This window comes from Petromyzon marinus, chromosome 51 (genome assembly GCF_048934315.1).
Source record: "Petromyzon marinus isolate PM22_M1 ecotype Great Lakes invasive population chromosome 51, UKy_Petmar_22M1.pri1.0, whole genome shotgun sequence".
Lineage (NCBI taxonomy): Eukaryota > Metazoa > Chordata > Hyperoartia > Petromyzontiformes > Petromyzontidae > Petromyzon > Petromyzon marinus.
The window spans coordinates 9,315,876-9,337,230 of NC_133717.1; the positions used below are offsets into that span (position 1 = coordinate 9,315,876).

Sequence of the window (21,355 nt, forward strand, 5' to 3'; positions counted from 1 at the left end):
TTCTATTGCATGAATGATGGCCTCAGCCACTCTCCCCCCCCTCCCGGCTCATAACTTGCAATAAACTCATAAACTCTTGTAAAACAGGTCAAACGTAACTCTCTGCCATACAAGAGCATTGTGTAATCCATTTTCGTGATGGCAGAACTCCCCATAGACAAAACTAGTTCCGAATATTTTTATTGCAGTGTGAATTTTTTTTTTAATTGACCATAACATTACAAAACATCGTGGATTCATGATGTTACTACTTCGGCCCACCGGCGTGTTGAAGAGTGAATCCACAACATTTACTATTTGGGTACATCGTGTCGCTGGTAATTAGAGCCGGCATCATCGGGCAATTTGCCAGAATATTCGCTCAACGCCGACGTGTTAAACTACGATCTCCTAGTCGATCCGGGACTGGATTGGGAGGCAGTGGAGGGGCTTGGTTATTGGGCGTGAGGTGGTCACATTTAGGGGAGTGGGTGCGGCAGTGAGGCAGTGGCATTCTGTGTGGTCCTGAAATTGTAAGCGAGGGGTTTGGGAAGGGTGTAGAGGGGAATAGTTGGAGTGGGCGATACGTGACACAGCCATGGATGACAGTAATAACGACAATTATGCATTCGGGAAAGCCTCACCGACTCTCAGGGCTCTCTTTTTCTCAGGAGCGTCCTGCATTCCGATGTTTGACGAGTTCCATAGATGAGAATTTGGCTTCACGTGAGAGGGGAACCCAAAGTGCCTAGTTAAGAAGAAAAAAAAACACCACCACGTACACAGGGAAGTGGATACACAATGATGCCATCTCCTGGCCAAACCTCAGGCAGGCCAATACCTACGACGCCTGGCAAGCCCTGGTGGATACCCATCCAAGTCCTAACCAGGCTCAAACCCGGCTAAGCATCGGGAATCGGGTGACATCGGGGCACATTCAGGGCAAATTGATCTGGAGCTTGTGGGAGTAATGATTCCGCTGGATGGATATTGCAGGAGCCGTGTTGAGCGCGGGACTTAGCCTGTGAGTGAGCGATAATTGAATGTGCATGATGAATTCACAGTGGCGCTTCTGATACTCTGTGTTCAGATGTCTCCGTCGGAGCATCCCGAACTCGAGTCTTGCTGTGCTGTCATCCTACTGTACACGCTAGGCAAACAGCTTAAACGCGTAAACCGGTCAGACGCCACGTATAGACCTCCCCACCTCGTTCACTGGTATGCCCAAGGCTCGGAGAGAGAGAGGGAGGGATGGGCCCAAGACACCGCGGCACAGTAAAAAAAACACCAAGGGTAATAATGAAATAATTAGCCGAATACGAATGGTGATGTCACCTTCTCAGAATGAACTTATGTCGCACCCTACGTAGCCAACAGTGCTAATCGGAGGTGCGGGGGAAGGACGGCAAACTAAACACTAAAATCAGTTCCTTCATATCCCAATGTGCTGCGAAGAAGAGTCATTGCCCATAACGTCACCTATGATGGATATCTTTTTTTTTCTCCTAAGGCCCCACAGCATTATTGACAGATGCGAGGTTGTTTCTGTTGTTGTGTTATTGCACCACTGCCAACGCAGCAGCAGCAGCAGCGGCGGCGGCATCGGCAAATAATTTTGCCTCGCAGTGAGCCAGGAGGTGTTTTCAAGGGCCCGAAAGGGGGAGACTGCTGAAGCCACTACTGAATGCAGTTGAGTTATAGGCCTACCAATAACATCATCATGTAATTTATCCTTGAAGGCCACATCGTCACCCAGACTCTTTAACAGGAGGGTGCTGCAATTGTATATTTTACCATTTGCCTTTTTAACCATAATGATTTTGTTTATCCAGGAAAAGCATCAATGAGTCGCCAATCCCTCCTCGAGGCCGTTCAGTTTCTACTCGTGAAAATGAACCGTAGTGCCCGGAGAAACTCCACGCAAACGTCAGCACAAACGGGTGTTCGTGAACACGCTCGCTGTTCTGCCACCTTCTGCGCACCTCGCAGCCAAGCAGGTTTACAAGTGTAACAAATCTCTTCTTGATCTACCAACCCCTGCCTCCAAAGCTGTGGATCGCAGGCGTGTGCCACCATGCTGCTCGGCTTTTCGCCACCAAAAGGGGCACGAATCAAAACGAGTGCTTAATTGGGAAAATCTGGCATTGGCCTGCCCCCTACCGGCAATCCAATGCCCGCTTGCAGCCCGGCGCTGGCATTCACTTTGTGCCACACAGAGAGAGATGGCACCGGGGGGGGGGGGGGGTTCCCTAGGCCAAACTTACAACCAGGGCACTTGAATCGATGACATGTGACGCGAGGCACTTCTAATTGCAGAATCGTTTTTAAGCACCCCGTAAGTGCGAATCCATGTCCTTACTTAGACGGCACGCGGTTCCTTTCGGTGAATGCGACGAGTAATTGAAGTGAAACGTCTTTTGATGCGCCTGCCGTGCCCTGTCGGATGAGAGTTTGTCCGCAGACAAACTGGCGCCGAGGGTATACTCTTTATTATGGCACCCCGACCGGGTCCCATTTAAGTCATAAAAAAAAAACTAAAATAAAAAAACTGCGGTCATTATGCTTTTCTGGCAAGCTCCAAGGGAAGTGTGTTTACGGTAGGCCACGTAGGTAGCTCCACCTCCCAATGGCCCGGTTTCTCCTCCACCCACCATCCTCGCCCCCCCCCCCCCAACTTGGCCAATACAGGTAATCAGTGAGACATCGCAAGTCCTTGCCCTCTCAGCTCAAGCTGTCCCCCCACGCCCCCATCCTCTTTTCGTGTACGGAGAGGACAGACGAAATTAACTCGCCGAGCTCCCCTGGAGAAGGGGGGGGGGGGGCTGGTGGCGGGGGGGGGTTGGGGGGGGGGGAGACGCCGTCCTCGTCCGGTCGACGCCAAAAGGAGGCTCCCGTGCGCTCTGTTCACGCGAGCGGACCACCGCACCAGGCGGGAGGGGGGGGGGGGTGCTTTCTCGTTGGGTCGCGTGATCTCGTGCGGCGGGGGGTGGGGGCGGGGGGGTTCTGGAATGAAAGGGGAAGAGGAAGGAAGCGAGGGATCGGGCGGTGGGAACGGCGCCGGCAGTGTCACGGGACCGTCCGCGAGAGAAGATGCTAAAGATCACAGCGGGGTTGGAAAGCAGCTGTCAAGTGCTTCAGCACCGCCCCCCCCGCCCCCCCCCCCACCACCTCCCCCCAGTTATGGGGATGACACCGGAGGGATAGAGACGATCTCGGCGATGCGTTCGATAGGGGTTGTATCGCGCGCTGTTCGCTGTACGTGCTGTAAGCTATCAAATGGAACCGAATTGCTCCAGGCACGGAGAGCGAAACGTCAGACGTCATGAACGAGTGTCATGTGGTACGACCCAATAAACACAACCCCCCCTCGGCTGTTGAATTCACTTCCACTGGCTGCTCACTCTGCTGGCTCCCCCGCCTTAGTTGAAAATTGAGCCTTTCGACGAAAATAATTTTTAAGGCATTGTTTTTCCTTATTCTTGAATAATTTTTTTGTTGTGGTCGCATCTAATTGGTCTGAGTGCCTGCATGTGTGTATTTTGTACAACGTCTTGTGTTCTCCGGGCGAAAGGCACTTAAGTAGTGTATACTATTTTCATTAACGTACAGCACACACAACCACATAAAAATCCTCTGCGGTAGGTCAAATTATCCTCCCAAATTTTTTCCAACCTCTGCAAGCCTCAGAAATTCCCCATGAAGCCACGCGGTTGTCATAGAAACAAAAAGCCACCACTGAGAATGTACTGTGGGTAACGCAAACTCCAAACCGCTCTGAAATTGCGAGCAAAAACGATGTTCATCCATCGCCGCGAGACTCCTAACCGCACTAATCGGGTACGAGATGGGAATATTTCCCACGTGGCAACGCCGTGGGCGATTTTGGGATTAATGAGAGTTTCGCTTCACGTGGAAGGGAACCGGAGCAACCGGGGGTGACGACACTTGGCACTGCCATCTCCTTGCCCACAGCTCACATTCGTACGCCGATAACTAATAAGGGGTGGCGAGATGTTAGCTCCGTCGCCTGGTACGCGGAAGGTCGGAGGGTTCGATCCCGACCCTGGCGCCTGTATATTTGGAGTTTGCACGCTCTCCCCGTGGTCGCGTGCATTCCCTTCGAGTCCGCCGGCTTTTCCCTTCACGTTGAGAACCGCGCTTTAAGAGTCTTTGAGCTACCGCTATAAATTCCCACGCGACAAGCCACTTCGTGGAGCTATCCATTTGTGGCCAGGTCGTTTCTAAGAAAAGAGCTACATAGCTCGGAGGGCTCTTACCTGGTAAAACAAATGTAATTGGTTTAATGATTGTTCTTCGCTGGTGTGGGCACCTGATCGCTAGACCTTTGTAGGAGGCGAGATTTTCTGTACCTCTGCAGTGAACTTTTTGTTGCTATTACCCTTTGTTTTGATTCCATTTGATTGATTTTGTTTATTCGGGGTTTGTTTACTCGATAATTGACATGGATAGGATTTATCCCTAGATGTGATTATCCATAGGATTATTGTACTGTGAGTGTTGTGAGATGCAATTGGCATGAGCGATGCTGTATGAGACGTAATTATTTTCGTGTTATCTCCTGGCAAGGCCTGGTGGCCACCCTTACTAGCACTAACCAGGCCCAGTCAAGTTTTTGAGTTGTTGCTTGACAAAGGTAAATTAAAGTCCTATTGGTCCTTCAGTATATGCGTTGTATGTATGATGTTTATTAGTGTATATGTAGTGGTGAATGGTAATTTTGTGGTTAGCACACATCACTACGAACCCGGCGACCCGCGTGCTTATTCAAGGCCGACATCGGTAGCGATTATCATAACTTCTTCTGGGCTATCCCGAGGTCGGCTCGATCTTAAATGAGTACCTGGCGCGGTGTGTAAACATCAGCACTGGGGAGCGAGACAGACGGCCGGGCGTAGTCCTGGCCACCCACCCACTCCCTCCCTCGTGCATCGTTCCAGCCACTCACCCCCTCGTGTACCATGCCAGCCGTCATAGGTGCTCGCTAGCAGCACTTGACCCCAACAGTCTGCTGCTTGCTTATGGAGGGGGTGGGGGGGGGGAAACAGGGGGGATCTACGTCTTCGTTTTTTTTGTGTGTCTATGCAAGGCGACCTTCTCCACCACCCCGGCTTTAGGGAATGACGTGGCCAGCCACTGTTGACCCGGTGGGGCTTGATTCGGTGGGAAATGCAACAAGGTGACGTGGCAACGATTGTTTTTCTTTGCTTCCCCAACACGAATTTCGGTGTCACGGACGACGGGTGCCCTGTTGAGAAGGCCACACCCTTGCCCCCAGGTGAGCGGTGGCGGCTGGCGGTCGGTAAGCGAGCGCACGTGGCAGCCTGTTAACGTACCAAGCACCCAGCGCCCCCAGCCCCCCCAGCCCCCTCGTCGGCGAACTATCACTCAGGGCCACTGTCGCCTTGTTATCAAACGATTAACGCGCTAATCGTTATTTTTTGACGAGTGCGTTAATCATTTTTACCGAAGGACATTTCGGTTCTGACGTGTATATTCTTCATTATTATTATCGAGTGCGTTTAAATCGTAATTATCGGATTATTAAATAATGCTGCTGTAAATTAACGCAGTCAATTATTGCCCAAACGAACGGCCGTAATTTTTTTGTGCGTGTAATCAATGGGAAGGGGAAGGACGCGCGAAACTCGGGGCGCGGTGCTGCTGCTGTATGTGCGGGGCGCGGTGCTGCTGCTGTATGTGCAGCGCGCCACAGCGTGTCACGCTCAACTTCTCATGGCTGTGGTTTTCACACCTGATGATGATGATGATTGCTCGCGTTGCAGTCGAAACGTCGTGAGAATTTTATTGTTTTATATTTTTATTATTTTGTTGTTTCCCTTCTACGTGACTTTACCGAAAGAACCAATAATATAAAGCAAACGTAATTGAATATTTTGCCACCTCTAACATCACTAAAGTTGGGTATTGTGCACTTTTCATAGAGGGCTTCATGATTAATAGCAAATGTTAAAATTTTACAGGGGGTCTGAGCGGAAGGTACATTGGCTAAAGCACTGCGGTATGATATCGGCGAACAAGAGTTCAGCTACCGGTCATGGCCAACACATCGGTGACATCTCATCCAGTGCTTTAGCCCTCTTCACCCTTCACCGACCAGCACTGACCGGCTTGGTGAAGTATGGTCAAAATGACCCACGGGAAATGGGGGGGAGGCCTTTGTCCAGTAGTGGACTGACAAAAGGGGCTTCTCCACTTGTCCGTTTTTATAATTACCACTGCTTGCAGAAAAGCTATTCCGTGAAGCAATATGCCACCAGAGTTGTTTTCGTTAAAGAAAAAAACAAAAATAGTTTTTTTTTTAAACAGGCAACTTACAAGGTCACTGCATCCAGCTAAGGGGCCAAGGTTATTACCGACCAGCTTGATTGACATATCGTGGATAGGTCACGTGGCCAACACCGAGTGGAAAGGCCTTCCTGCAGTCACAAGCTGATTGGCAAAAATGGGCTGTACTTAATTATATATGCGTATGAAAACCACACACACGCACGCTTGTAGGCAATTCCTCCAGTGCTCGGTGAGATCCTCGCTTAATGTTTCATCTGCCCCCCACCACTTCTGGCCCCGTTATCGCGACGTGAATGAACATGGCACCGGTATTGATCAGCGCGCTTCGCGTCGGTTTTCAAACATCACGTTGGTGCCACACTTTGCGAAGGGTCCGATGTCCATCGCAGCATCGTCGTCTGCGTTTCGCCACTGTGGGAAATGAGCAAGCTGCAACGCGACGTGGCTGATAACGCCCGCTGCCTTCGCTGCTATTGCGCGTCTGAAGCTTTGTACGTGCGACAGCCGCCGCGACGAGACGAAAGTTGGTTGGCGGGCGGGCGGGCGGGATTCACTTTTGTTTGTTCCAAGTCTGACCCTGTAAACCGCCGCCACCCGCCGGTCGTAAAAAAAAAATACCGCCGCGTTTGCGTGAAGGAATAGAACACGAAACGATGAGAAAACAAACCCGGATCGTGTTTTGATTGGTGTTGTTGAAGGTGCGGGATGGGGGGGACGGTGTGGGAAGGGGGGCAAGGCCAGCCCCCATAAAGGCATCTCATTAGGGGAGCTGGTTTGCCCTAATCATGGCACACGAGCCGTCCTACTGGCGGGGTTATACGGTGCGCATTGTCCACGCGTCTAATGCCCAACTGCTCCCCAGTCTGTGCCAATTTCTCTCCTCTGGTTCCCCTCTGCCACACCAGAGACGCTATCTGTGACCATGACCTTGTTACGATGGGGTTATTAAGCCCGGCTGGTGTCTCGCTCGGTGAAGGTTCCTCGGAACATAAACAACTAAGGGCTGGAGTGCGTGGGGAAGGGGGTGAGTGAAACGTGCGCCCATGTGGGTTTACCCACGGTACATCTCATCGTTCATAAAAACACACAAATACAACGAGGGCTTGCACAGAGTAAACAAAGCGACGACTATACGCGTGCAGCAGGAGCGTGCAGCAACGGTGTACAGCAACAGTGTGCAGCAACAGTGTGCAGCAACAGTGTGCAGCAGAAGCGTGCAGCAGGAGCGTGCAGCAATAGTGTGCAGCAGGAGTGTGCAGCAGGATTGTGCAGCAGGAGCGTGCAGCAGGAGCGTGCAGCAGGAGCGTGCAGCAATAGCGTGCAGCAATAGCGTGCAGCAGGAGTGTGCAGCAGGAGTGTGCAGCAGGAGTGTGCAGCAGGAGTGTGCAGCAATAGTGTGCAGCAGGAGGGTGCAGCAATAGTGTGCAGCAATAGTGTGCAGCAGGAGCGTGCAGCAGGAGCGTGCAGCAACAGGTTGCAGCAACAGATTGCAGCAACAGTGTGCAGCAACAGTGTGCAGCAAGAACGTGCAGCAAGAACGTGCAGCAGGAGCGTGCAGCAGGACTGTGCAGCAAGAGCGTGCAGCAAGAGCGTGCAGCAAGAGCGTGCAGCAGGAGCGTGCAGCAGGAGCGTGCAAAAGGAGCGTGCAGCAACAGTGCAGCAAGAGCGTGCAGCAACAGGGTGCAGCAACAGTGTGCAGCAAGAGCGTGCAGCAACAGTGTGCAGCAGGAGCGTGCAGCAGGAGCGTGCAGCAACAGTGTGCCGCAACAGTGTGCAGCAAGAGTGTGCCACAACAGTGTGCAGCAAGAGCGTGCAGCAGGAGTGTGCAGCAACATCGTGCAGCTCTCACTTTCACCCGCCGCTGCCGCTAATCACCGATGGGTTCAGGATATGTCACGCGAGGGAACGGAGAGGGAAGAGGGAAATAAATCTACCTCTGCTTCTTTTTTCTTTCAAATCCCCAGGCCAGCTGTGGCTAATGCAATTAATTAAACGAGTCACGGGATACGCCCACCACATTATCAGCACCTGGCGTGCGGATTTAGATGGAGATGGGGGGGGGGCAGAGGCAATAATCTTGTCTCACTAACCTTCACGAGCATTGAATAGCAATATACTATTTCTTTTACGTAATTCGCAGGCATTAAAACATTTCCTTGTTTTTGCCATTTATTTGGTTGGTAGGGACGGCCCTCTTCTGGAATTTAAATGGCCAAATCACCTTTAATGTCCCCCGATCTCGGCAGACCTTGGAAGCTAAGCAGCTTCCGAGCCTGGTTAGTACTTGAATCGGTGGACCACGATAATGAGCTCTGGTTTTTCTCCGACAGGAAGCCAAACACTCATTAATGGAATGTGCCAAACATCCCAATGTAGCGGGACCCACTTTATGAAGAGACTTGAGAGTCGGTAATGCCTTCCTTGGTAAATATTTGGCCTCATTAATGCACTCTCCTTTGCCACTTCAGATTCAGAATATTTATTTATACTGGAGAAATCCGATGAGCTATAAAGCTCTTTTTTCATAGATCTCCACTTGGTGATTAATCACTGAACCAGTCCTTGCTACCCCCCCCCACTCACCACCTCCCCTGACCATCTTGGTGAAGTATGGTCAGAAAAAAACCCGACGATTGAGATGGCGTGGGAAGGGCCTTTGCCCATTGACAAAGCACTGAAAATCAACTAATTATAATTGGTAATCGAATTTTGGGTCTGGAAGTGAAATGTGTGTCGTGTGCCCTCCTCCACCCGACACGGCCAGCTCATGAAGCTGTTGCGAAAAAAAAGACAGTGTCAATTCGTGTTACTGCTTTCAGCCACACCGCTGCGTTGGAGAGCTGCTCACCAACAATATTTGACGAAGTAGCGCGAATTATTTGCAAATGGGAACACGTGTATCCATGTGGGGTCCCATTTCATTTTGCGGTTTAAATATTTTTTTCTTACAACTAACCCAACATTCTGCAACCCCCCTTCCCGGTTCCGGAAAGAAATCGGAGCGAGATGAAACACTCTCTCCCCGTCGCTCGCTCACTCCGCGTGTACTCGCAAACCCCGCTCCCCGAAATACTGAGCATCTGCAAAGAAAATCATAAAAAATTCAGTTTCGCATCCGTCTTCTGTGCCCGTGATGAGCGATGCCGCGCCATTAAAATGTGGCAATTGTTGTAAATCTGCAAGTAGTGGGTGAGGAATGGGCTGCCAGGGTAGGTGAGCCTCCTGCCCGTGGCTGTCTCTCGAGGCGGTTCCTATCGTGCACGGGTCTTCCGTACCCCCCCCCATCCCAAGCCCTTGAGCCAAATTGTTTTTTCGCCCCCCCACCCTCCACCACCAAAATGAAATAATCACTCATTTCCAGCACGGCCCGGTCAATAAAACAAACGGCGCGCGCCGTGATGAACGCGTTATAATACCCGCGCGGCTGCGAGCGCGGTGAAATTATGGTGGGCGTGTGGGAGGAGGGGGGGGGGGGTACCGTACTGCTTGCCGGCAGGTTTCCGGAGGTGCGCGGGGCTGCTAATTTGGCCGTTTGCAGGCGAGCTGAAACTTAATTGGGGGCAGGCTCAAATGATTGCTGGGCTGCGGTACTGAGCCTGGGTGGGTTTAGGTGCGCGCGGTCTCCTATATCTCCCTCCCGGATATAAATCGTGAACGTACGCTGCGTGCGTGCGCACGAGATAACTCGAGTTCTCCGACGCGTGTACGGTAAGTGAACATTACAGTTTCACGTAACCCCCTCCGCAACGTCCAAACCACGCAGCTCAAGCTTTGTGCAGCGTTATTAATTTTCTGATGGTGGACTATGCCCACTGCCAAACGGCTCGGAACGCAGCTGGATCTTGCCGCATCTGGGAAGCTAAGCAGAACCTAAGCCTGGACAGAGCTTCCGGGGCTACGCGATGGACAGCAGCGGGCAGTGTGGCAAAATACAGTGTGCTCTCTCGTGCTACAATACTTCTGTGGTCCCACGTTTATTGCTTCCCCGCCTTTACCTTGACAAACCCGCACTGACCAGCGTGGTGAAGTATGGTCCAATAACCCCGCCGTGACCCGCACGACAATGGGGAGGCAGTCGTCCAGCGGTGGGGCGACGAAGGGTGTTGTACGAATTCTCGGGCAGCGTTAGAGACCTGTGTGGTGGTCAGAGTTTTGTTTATTTGCCGGGCCTGCGAGTGCTCTAAGGCTGTAACGGCCGCCAGGCAGCTTCGCAACTGCACGTCCTCTCCAAAGGACGCAGCGACGCTTTACAGCTCCGCACCGCCTCCACCGCCTGCGGCCCCATAACTCGCGTTAATGAGTCCTCCTGCCTGCAATTTAACCCCACGGTCCACTGCTGCCAGCCTCTCCTCCCACTTACCCCTGCGTCGCCCCAACTGGGTCTCCTCACTCATTTCCACCCCATTGACCATCAACTCTCCTTTACACTGTCACATCTTCCCCCCCCCTCCACTCTCACCCTCTGCCACCCCCAGAATTCTCAAGCAGAAGGTGGAGGACGAGAAGAAGCTGAAGGTGCTGACGGGGGAGTGGTTCTACGAGGTGAAGGGCAAGAGGCACGATGATCGGCTGCACGGCTCCGACCTGGTGCGGGCGTCCATGCGCAAGGGCAAGTCGGCGCCACGGCCAGGCGGTGAGGCGCTTCTGCTCAGGCTCAGGGTGGTCGGTCACTCTCTCCGGGCACGCTCAGTCGCTCGCTCAGTTGCTCGCTCGCACAGTCAGTCGCTCGCACAGTCAGTCGCTCGCTCAGTCGCTCGCTCAGTCGCTCGCTCAGTCGCTCGCTCGCACAGTCAGTCGCTCACTCAGTCGCTCGCACAGTCAGTCGCTCGCTCAGTCGCTCGCTCAGCCGCTCGCTCAGCCGCTCGCTCAGTCGCTCGCTCAGTCGCTCGCTAAGTCGCTCGCACAGTCAGTCGCTCGCTCAGTCGCTCGCACAGTCAGTCGCTTGCTCAGTCGCTCACTCAGTCGCTTGCTTGCACAGTCAGTCGCTCGCTCAGTCGCTCGCTCAGTCGCTTGCTCGCACAGTCAGTCGCTCACTCAGTCGCTCACTCAGTCGCTCACTCAGTCGCTCGCTCGCACAGTCAGTCGCTTGTTCAGTCGCTCGCACAGTCAGTCGCTCGCTCAGTCGCTCGCACAGTCAGTCGCTCGCTCAGTCGCTCACACGCTTTGCACGTCATAAGCGGCGGGTGAAAATATTCATTAGGGCAGCTGAAATACATTTTTTTAGTGGGCTGGAATAATAATTAGAATTTTTCATTATGATTATAGAAATTTACAAATTTGGAAATGTACGGAAGTGAGAGGAGGCCAAGGTTGCCGCTGGTAGAGCGTGTGGCCGATTGTGGTTCCCGATGGTATCCGTCCACCACTCGCTCTGCCCGTGGGCGACCTTGCCTTCCCAGAATCAGAAAAGGTTTTATTCGCCATGAAAGTTCACACCGACACGGAATTTACTTTGGCAGGATGGTGCATACATTCAACATATAGAAATCTAAAATCTTAAATAAGTATTAAACAAGTCTTACTATAATAATAAGGGTTAAAAGTCTAACTAACACCAAGGCGCTGAAGTATATAAAATTGAATAAATATCGAATATAAAATAGCTTTAAGATATAATTTAAAAATAAAAAAATACAAATAGGTTAACATCGTTAATATCGGCAAGGTATCATTATGTAGATAAAATGTTAAAATCAGTGTAAGCCCTTGGCCTTGTTTAACAGGCCAGCAGCAGATGGGAAGAAACTGTTTTTATGGCCTGAGGTTTTGGTCCTGATGGACCGAAGCCTTCTGCCGGAGGGGAGTAGCTGAAACAGAGAGTGTCCAGGGTGGGAGGAATCGGCCACAATCTTCCTCGCTCGCCTCATGGTCCTTGTCGTGTGCAGGTCCTCGAGGGTTGGTAGATTGCAGGCAATTACCTTCTCAACAGTGTGGATGATACGCTGCAGTCTGCTCTTGTCCTTGGCAGTGGCAGCAGCGTACCAGACGGTTATGGAGGAGGTGAGGATGGATTCAATGATCGCTGTATAGAATTGCACCATCATTGTCTTTGGCAGGTTGAATTTCTTCAGCTGCCGTAGAAAGTACATCCTCTGTTGAGCTCTCTTGGTGAGGGAGCTGATGTTCAGTTCCCACTTGAGGTCCCGGGAGAGAATAGTGCCCAGGAAGCGGAAGGACTCTCCAATTTTGACTGTGGAGTCTAACAGGGTGATGGGGGTGAGTGGGGCTGTATTCTTCCTGAAGTCCACAACCATCTCAACTGTCTTTAGAGCATTTAGCTCTAAGTTGTTCTGGCTACACCAGGTCACCAGGTTGTCAGCTTCCCACCTATAGTCAGACTCATCCCCACCAGAGATCAGCCCAATGAGGGTGGTGTCATCCGCAAACTTCAAGAGTTTGACGGACAGATGATTGGAGGTGCAGCTGTTGGTATACAGGGAGAAGAGCAGTGGGGAAAGGACGCAGCCCTGAGGTGTTCCGGTGCTGATGGACTTGAAGTCAGAGACTTGTGTTTCCAGCTTAACGCACTGCTTCCTGTCAGACAGGAAGTCTGTGATCCACCTGCAGGTGGAGTAGGGCACGTTCAGCTGGAAGAGCTTGTCCTGAAGCAGGGCAGGGATAATGGTGTTGAAGGCAGAGCTGAAGTCCACAAACAGGATCCTGGCGTAGGATGCTGGGGCATCCAGATGCTGTAGGGTGAAGTGGAGGGCCATGTTAACTGCGTCGTCCACAGATCTGTTGGCTCTGTAGGCAAACTGAAGGGGGTCCAGGAGAGGGTCTGTGATGGCTTTGAGGTGTGCCAGGACCAGGCGCTCAAAAGACTTCATTACCACAGATGTAAGGGCGACCGGTCTGTAATCATTTAGTCCTGTTGGCCTTAGCTTTTTGGGCACAGGGATGATGGTGGAGGACTTGAGACAGGCTGGTACATGGCATGTCTCCAGGGAGGTGTTAAAGATGTTGGTGAACACCGGAGACAGCTGGTCAGCGCAGTGCCTGAGGGTGGCTGGAGAGACAGAGTCCGGCCCGGCTGCTTTGCGTGGATTCTGCCTCTTGAAAAGTCTATTAACTTCTCCCTCCTGAAAGGAGAGAGTCGTCTCTGTAGTATGGGTGGGGGATGGGGCCTCTTGGGTGGGAAGGGGTGGTTCAGGACAGTCCAATTGTCTTTCAAATCTACAGTAGAACTCGTTCAGGTCGTTGGCTATGCGGGAGTCGTTAGTGGTGTGGGGGGCTCTGGGTTTGTAGTTGGTGATCTGCCTGAGCCCTCTCCAGACAGAAGCAGCGTCGTTAGTAGAGAACTGGTGTTTTAGTCTCTCTGAGTACAGTCGTTTAGCCTCTCTCACCGCTTTGCTAAACCTGTTCTTCGACTCCTTGAATCTGTCTCTATCCCCACTCCTAAACGCTTCCTCCTTCTCCAACCTCAACCTTCTGAGCTTTGCTGAGAACCAGGGCTTGTTGTTGTTAAAGTTCACCCTAGTACGTGTTGGGATACAGCAGTCCTCACAGAAGCTGATGTAGGACGTCACAGCCTCTGTGAGTTCATCCAGACTATTGGTAGCAGTCGTGAACATATCCCAGTGAGTACAGTCTAAGCACGCCCGCAAATCTTCCACAGCCTCACTGGTCCACTGTTTAGATGTCCTCACAGCAGGTTTACAGAGTTTTAGTTTCTGCCTGTATGCAGGAATCAGGTGGACCATGGCATGGTCAGAGTGTCCTAGTGCTGCTCGGGGGACGGCGTGGTAGGCTCTACTGACTGTAGTGTAGCAGTGATCCAGAGTGTTCCCTTCTCTGGTTGGGCATTTAATGAATTGTATGTATTTGGGGAGTTCGTGGCTGAGATTACCTTTGTTAAAGTCGCCAAGTACGATAACCAACGAATCTGGATTTGCTCGCTCCACACTCAGAATCTGATCGGCGAGCATGCGTTGGGCCTCTTTAACCTGAGGACAAGGCGGCAAATAAACTCCGACCAAAATGAGCCACGCGAACTCGCGAGGCGAGTAAAACGGTTTACAGGTTATAAAAATTGATTCAAAGAGTGGAGAACAATGTTGCAGAATCACTGTGACATCTACACACCAGCCACTGTTAATGTAAAAACAAATACCACCGCCTTTCGTCTTGCCGGAGAGTGCAATGTCACGATCCAATCTTACAAGATGGAATCCTGCTAGTTGTAGCGAAGTGTCCGGAATCAAATCACACAGCCATGTCTCCGTGAAGCACAAAACAGAAGATGAAAGAAAGTCTTTGTTTTTTACCATCAGTAGCTGAAGTTCATCCATTTTGTTGTACAGTGAACGTACGTTGGAGAGGAAAAAGCTCGGAAGCACTGTTCAGATCCCGCGTCTGCGAAGCTGTACTAGAGCCCCCGACCGTTTACCCCTTGGGCGGCGTTTCGCTGCTTGAGCAAAGCCTAGCGCGGCATTGACTAGAATGCCTACTAATTCTGCCGCTGGAAGCAGAAAAGTAGGAATTAAATCCACAGGAGTTGTTTCCCTGATATATAAAAGTTCGTCTCTTGTTAGAGAACTCCGAAAATCTTGGCAAAACACTGATTTGACAGACAAAACAAGACAAAACAGGGCGCACCGACCGGCTGAGGCTACCATCATCGGCGCCATCTTCGCACCAGCACGGGTGTGCTGAACAGCAGGACTCTCTCACCAGCACTGGTGTGATGAACAGTAGGCCCCTCTCACCAGCACGGGTGTGATGAACAGTAGGCCTCTCTCACCAGCACGGGTGTGTTGAACAGCAGGCCCCTCTCACCAACACGGGTGTGATGAACAGCAGGCCCCTCTCACCAGCACGGGTGTGATGAACAGTAGGGCCCCTCTCACCAGCACGGATGTGCTGAACAGCAGGCCCCTCAACACGGGTGTGCTGAACAGCAGGCCTCTCTCACCAGCACGGGTGTGCTGAACAGCAGGCCCCTCAACAGCAGGCCTCTCTCACCAGCACGGGTGTGATGAACAGCAGGCCTCTCTCACCAGCACGGGTGTGTTGAACAGCAGGCCCCTCTCACCAGCACGGGTGTGTTGAACAGCAGGCCCCTCTCACCAGTACGGGTGTGTTGAACAGCAGGCCCCTCTCAAGACAAAACTGGACAAAACAGGGCGCACCAACCGGCCGAGGCTGCCAGAGAGGCCCTGCTATGTGGCTTGCGTGCGAACATTTATCCAGGAAAGCCACACTGAGTCTTATGGCTCCGTTTCAGGAGGGTTCTGCTGCATTGTTTTTTTTAAGCTGTTTTCAGACAATTAATGATGAGCATTTATGATATAAGTGCGAGGAAACCCAGAACACCTGGAGAAATCCCATACAGATACCAACGAACTATTTTTATTTTACCAGATAAGTGCCACTGAGCTATATAGCTCTTTTTCAGAAGCGACCTGGCCACAAATGATAGCTCAAGGACGTGGCTTTTTACGTGGAAATTTGAATGTGAATGGAAAAATCGGAGGACCCGGATGAAAATCCACGCGATCAGGGGGATATGTGCAACCTTCCTTTATACAGGTGTCAGGGTCAGGATCAAACCTCCTGCATACCAGGCGAGGTGGTTAACATCTCGCCGCCGTGGAAAGAGATGGCGATTCGTCCACTCGCTGTGCTGCCTTCTCCTTGGAAGCCACAGGACAGTACCTCCTTGACGCCCACAGGGAGGGAATTCACAGCATTAGTGCGGGTGGTGATCCCCAGAAACCCTCGCCTCCAGATTGCTGGACCACAGGCGAGTAAAGCCACCACCGCCCGGTCAGAGCTGGTGAAAGAGTTTTAGGGTGCTAAGCCCTCCTCTTATTTAAACCTTACTTCAACCAACCGGTGTGAAAATACACATGGCGAACATTGCAGCACCATCACACCCCCACGACGTTTGTACGTGCAGGGTCTCCCACCGATCCACGTCTCCTGAAGGATTTCTGCTCGTTGCCTGTCAATCTGACGCACTCACCAGTTAAGTGGCCCCGCCGAAACAATCGCACAATTGCCCGACGCTCATAGTTCATCACCGTCGCCGTTATTTATACCGAGCCCTTTCATGGCGCTGACATCGTGGAAAGTGCCGCTGCAAGGTTACCGTCGCAGAGTCAAAGAGCATTTTGATCTGACATGACGAGGGGGTGCCGCGCGGAATTTGGAATGAGTAGCGTTTGTCAGCCAGCCGTCGGGGCACGGCCCAGCGCCGTTTGGTTCCAGCGTATTACTTTGCGCACAATTGGAATTACAATGAGAGACGCGGAGGGGTGGGGGGGGTGGGGGGGGGTAAACGTGGAGCAGAGAAAATACGCAGATTAAAGAACGTCGTTCACAGCGTCGGTAATAAGTGTGCTGGGGTCGGACCCGTCGCCATAGGGGAGCGATGGCCGATGGTCGATAACGGCGTCGGGAGTGGCCGCCGTTGAGAGGAATACACGGAGAGCACCCCCATCAAGGAGATGGAGTGACGAAATCGGCTGGCGTGCGGGCGAGAGGTGGGATTGCTGCATCGTGGAACTGTGACGGGATGGCGGTGACTCGGGCAGGCCATCATCGTCCAGCAGGGGATTCGTTGTGATTGATGATGATGATGGTGATGTACAATCAGAAGAGACCGCGCGCCAGTCTCCAGCGGAAGTCAAGTAGGCCGCGGTGACAATGTTGCTCATTAGGCGCGCAGATATCCAAAACGCGGTTCACACCGACCGAGCACGCTCACAAACCTCGCTGCCAATTGTGGACGACGGGGTCAACAAACACAACGGTCCAATGTCAACGTGACCTTTGCCGCGATCCAACGTGCGCGCGTGGAAAGGGCCGCGCCGGTGACAAAGGTGCGTTTGAGAGCGCCCAACAAGGGCCGTTTGTGGTGTTTCCCCCAGACATTGCTCCCCTGTCCCCACTTCCCCCTTCTTCGTTCTCTGTTTGCCTGCCTGCCTGCCTTCTCAGCCCTCATTGTATGAGCCCACATTGTTGTGCCGCACGCCATGGCTCGGTGCCCTCCATCTAAGGGAAAAAAAAACATGAATAGGGAAATTAATACGGCGTGTATTTTCGGCGGTGGACGGATTCGGTGAAATCGTCGAAAGTCGATTGCCCCCTTTTTGCCATTGTGGACAATGGTGACAGAGCCTCGCATGGCTCCGGGGCTTGGCACGAAATCATTAAATATAGTAGAGATCATGGTTTGTCAGCCGTGATCAATCCACTGCTGGATTAAGGCCACTCCAATCCACAACCCCCATCCCAATTTGGTTTCGTGCCGCGACAATCCGTGCAAAACTTTCATGCAAGTCGATTTGTTTACTCCATCTCCGCGCGCTGAACGGCCACTTGGACGTGCCTTGACATTCCCCTTGGCTGCCACTCCATTGTTGTTCCCGGCCGTCGTCATCCCTTCTAGCCATGAGTCCTGAGTCCTGCCCAAATCTCACTTTCTGTTCCTTAACAATTTTTTGTTATTTGTTTCTTTTGACCTGGGCATGTGCTCTAAATCTACGTGTCGTTCCTCTATAGGTTTACAACTCAAAATATATCAAATGCTTAAGTATTTCAGAAACTTAATTTAGACTGGAGGAATCCGCTGAGCTACGAAGCTCATGTCACTGATGTCCACTATATTTGAATACATACAGCAGGTGGCATATTAAGGCTGAAGATTATATATTCTATTCTTGCATATGGCAATATTCTCAGGAGCTTACAAGCCACTGTCAAGATCTGCTAACCTCGAGGAGAGCGATCCAGGATACATTTTTTCGTAGGAGTGCAGACGATAGTGGCTCACTCTTTGTGGTCAATAGTTTGGATCACGTGGCTACAATCGTTATACAGTGGCTTGTCTTGAATTTCCCGCTCATGAAGGGGAGGTGTGGCGGTGCGTCTTGGCCTGGTGAAGCTTTGATGCGTTTTGTTGGTTACACCACCGGTGTTTTCGAGGAATGTCATTGCCAGGTGGTGCCATGTGTGGGTCTTGAATGAGGTTGTTTGTTCAGGATGTCCACGTTGTTCCACTCTGTTTGCCAGCGCTCGTCTGGATCTGTGCGAGAATCTCGGATGGTGACAGTGCCGGAGAATAAAGGATCGGTAATTAAATGTATAAATACGTTGAGCGCAGCAGCATGGAATCAGAATTAAAATATTTAATTTTTGCTGGAGGAATCCGATGAGCTATGAAGCTCTTTTTCACAGATGTCAGGTCGGGGTAGCGGGTATGAACGTTACCACAAATAAAACTAAACCGGTGCAACAATTCCCCTGCCTTTCTTACAGATATTTCTGTTGCTGTAATCAAGACCCGTGATAACAAATGCGCAAATATTTACGTGGCGCCAGCTTCGTTTAGTAACGGTTCATTTATGAGCACGTGACGGATTGTGCCCCTGATTAAAGTATTATGCCGATAACGTACGTGCAAATTTGCATAATTTGTTGTTTTAACAATTCGTGCAACAATACCCAACAACAATTAATTAAATAAATGGCAGGGAAGAGTTATATAAATGTTAACAAACAAATCTCCTAATGAGTTTAAGTCAAATTGCCCCACCGGTAAACAAAGAAAGTAATTAGATAATGCTATCAAACAGCGTAGCGTAATTTAAAAGGTCCCGATAAGGGTTTTTATCATAATTACACTGCCAATAGTGAAATATAGCGAATAAAATGCTGCCAAAAGAGGTTGCAGAAACGCTCCGGGTTAAAAAAGGGGTTTAATGACCAAAGAATCGCTTGTAGATGCACTCTCCCAAAAGGCAAAGAGAGGGTTATTAAAATTTCCGAAGTGGGCTCTCTCTGGCTGGGAGCAGAGTTTGAAGTGGCGGGGGGGGGGGCAATGCATCTGTCAGATCGCCAACTTTAACCCACCCCCTCTCCACTCTCCCCCACTCCTCCCACGCCAGACCCTTCCTTCCCCCCTCTTCTTCCTCTCCTCCTCCTCTCCCTTCTGCTCCGCACTCCAGGCACGAGCCCCACACCTGCTCTGCCACACCATGCTCAGAATTCAGGACGCCCGTTCCAGTGGCTGCAGCGGTCAGCCGTATTTTTTTTTTTTTGGGGGGGGGGGCGTCAGGGCAGTTCGGGGTTTTTGGGAGGATTTATTATTCTTGTTATTATTTATCACTCCCCCAAGTTCCGCCTCGATACAGGTGAACGCGCCGATATACCCCCTTTGGGTTTCGGCGGAGTTAATCGTCCAAAGGCCTCTCTAGAATCGGCGGCGGGGTTGGCGGACGTTACCTCCGTCTACGATTCGCGCTCCGGCCCGAGACTGTTTTATGGGCGCTCCTCTGGGGGGCCCGGCAACGTGCTTCACCGAGCACTTAACCTTCCCTCTGTTGATGGTGATTGCAACTTTAAAAACCATATGCCTTCTCTTTTTTTTACGCGTAATGAGCCAAACTGCATGCGGATTACGATGAATCACCGTCGAAATTGGCCATAAAGGCGGCGTTGCCTCGCGTCCCCCTCCCCCCCCCCACACTCTTTTCCCCTTCGTCCCCTGGATGCGCGCGATGCATCCGGGCCCAACGCGACGCACCGCTCGGCGCGCTGGCATCAACGTGTCCACCTTCCGCTCGTGAGCGGCGGTGCGGGAGGGGTCTGCTCGGCGTACGGCCGCGTTGGCGGTGACTCCGACCCTGGCGGGGAGCGGCGGCGCAGCGGTTCGATTCCCGCTCGCGGCACAGCGCAGGTGGCCATTGTCCCAACCGGTCCTGGGCCTCCCCTAGCTTGACTCTAGGCCTCGAATGAGTACCTGGCGCGGTGTGTAAACATCGCCACTGGGGAGACAAAGGCGGCCGGGAGTGGTGTTGACCACCCACCCCGTCGTGTGCCGCGCCCACGTTCATAGGTGCTCGCTTAGCAGCGCTTGCCCCAACAGTCTGTTAAGGCTGTACGGGGGATCTTTGTCTTTGGCGCGGCCTAGTGGGAGCGCGTTCGCCGCTTGTTGCAACGGTTCGCTGTCGGGATCCGGCAGGCCGCCCTGGTTATTACCGTAGGGTGTGGTTTACATTGAATATCGCGTGAAGTCATTCACAAGAGTAGACCACATTGTGTGCCGGCGTCGTGGACCAAATTTGCCAAATTCAAAATGATTATCCACAAAATAGTAATTTGGGATGACACAGCAACATCTCCCCCTCCCCTCCCACTGGGAAACTTCTGCCGACCGCGTCTGTGAAGCGCAGCACCTTCTAGATAGCCACGCGCTACGGGAAGGGGGCAATTGCCAACGGTACTCAATTATTGCTATCACTCTTATTCTTGGTTCTTTCGGTAAAGTCACGTAGAACGGAAACAATAAAATAATACAAATATAAAACAATAAAATTCTCACGACGTTTCAACTGCAACACAAGCAATCATCATCAGGTGTGAAAACCACAGCAAGAAAATTTGAAAAAAGTGGCGGTTTTTTTAACGTTAGCACCACGGAGAGCGATTTGGCAGTTGTTCAGATGGACGAGTCCATCTATGTTCGGAACCAGATCACGGATTTGTAGTAGTTACATTGGAGATGCTTACCTGAAACTGGATTCCCACCACCATCCATTCCAGAAGTATTCCCTCATCAAGACTCTGCACCATAGAGCCCAATGCATATCCGACCAGGAACACATAGCCAGTGAACTCAAGCACGTACACTAAGCTCTTAAGGCTAATGGTTACTCCGACTACACAATCCGCAAAGCTATCACTCCAACCATGAAGAAGGACCCTCTTGAGGAGCCTTTTAAAACCATAACTTAACCCTACATTGCGGGGATCACAAAAAAGATCTCCAAAATCTTGAATAAACACAAGATCCAGGTCCGATTCAACACATTACATAAAATCCGTGATCTGGTTCCGTCTGTAAAAGATGTGATTCCGGACATACAGTACCCTGGCATCTACAAACTAAGTTGCCTCTGTGGTAGTAGTTACAATGGAGAAACCAAACGACATGTCTCGGACCGCATTCGTGAACACAAAGCAGACCTAAAACACGGTAGGACCAACACCTCGGCCGTGGCAGATCATTGTTATCATTCAGTAGGCTCACATGACATTGACT

General features: G+C 51.5%; 1 protein-coding gene across 9 annotated transcripts in view; it reads left to right on the forward strand.

Moving 5' to 3' along the window:
- The window catches only part of LOC116953300 (synaptotagmin-like protein 1), an 84,139-nt gene that overhangs the window by 10,512 nt on the left and 52,272 nt on the right, over positions 1-21,355 (forward strand). For all 9 annotated transcript variants that reach the window (XM_076074947.1, XM_076074945.1, XM_076074949.1 and 6 more), the window contains exon 3: positions 10,785-10,942. In XM_076074947.1, coding sequence (XP_075931062.1) covers positions 10,785-10,942 — 158 coding nt within the window. The remainder of the gene's footprint in view (positions 1-10,784; positions 10,943-21,355) is intronic.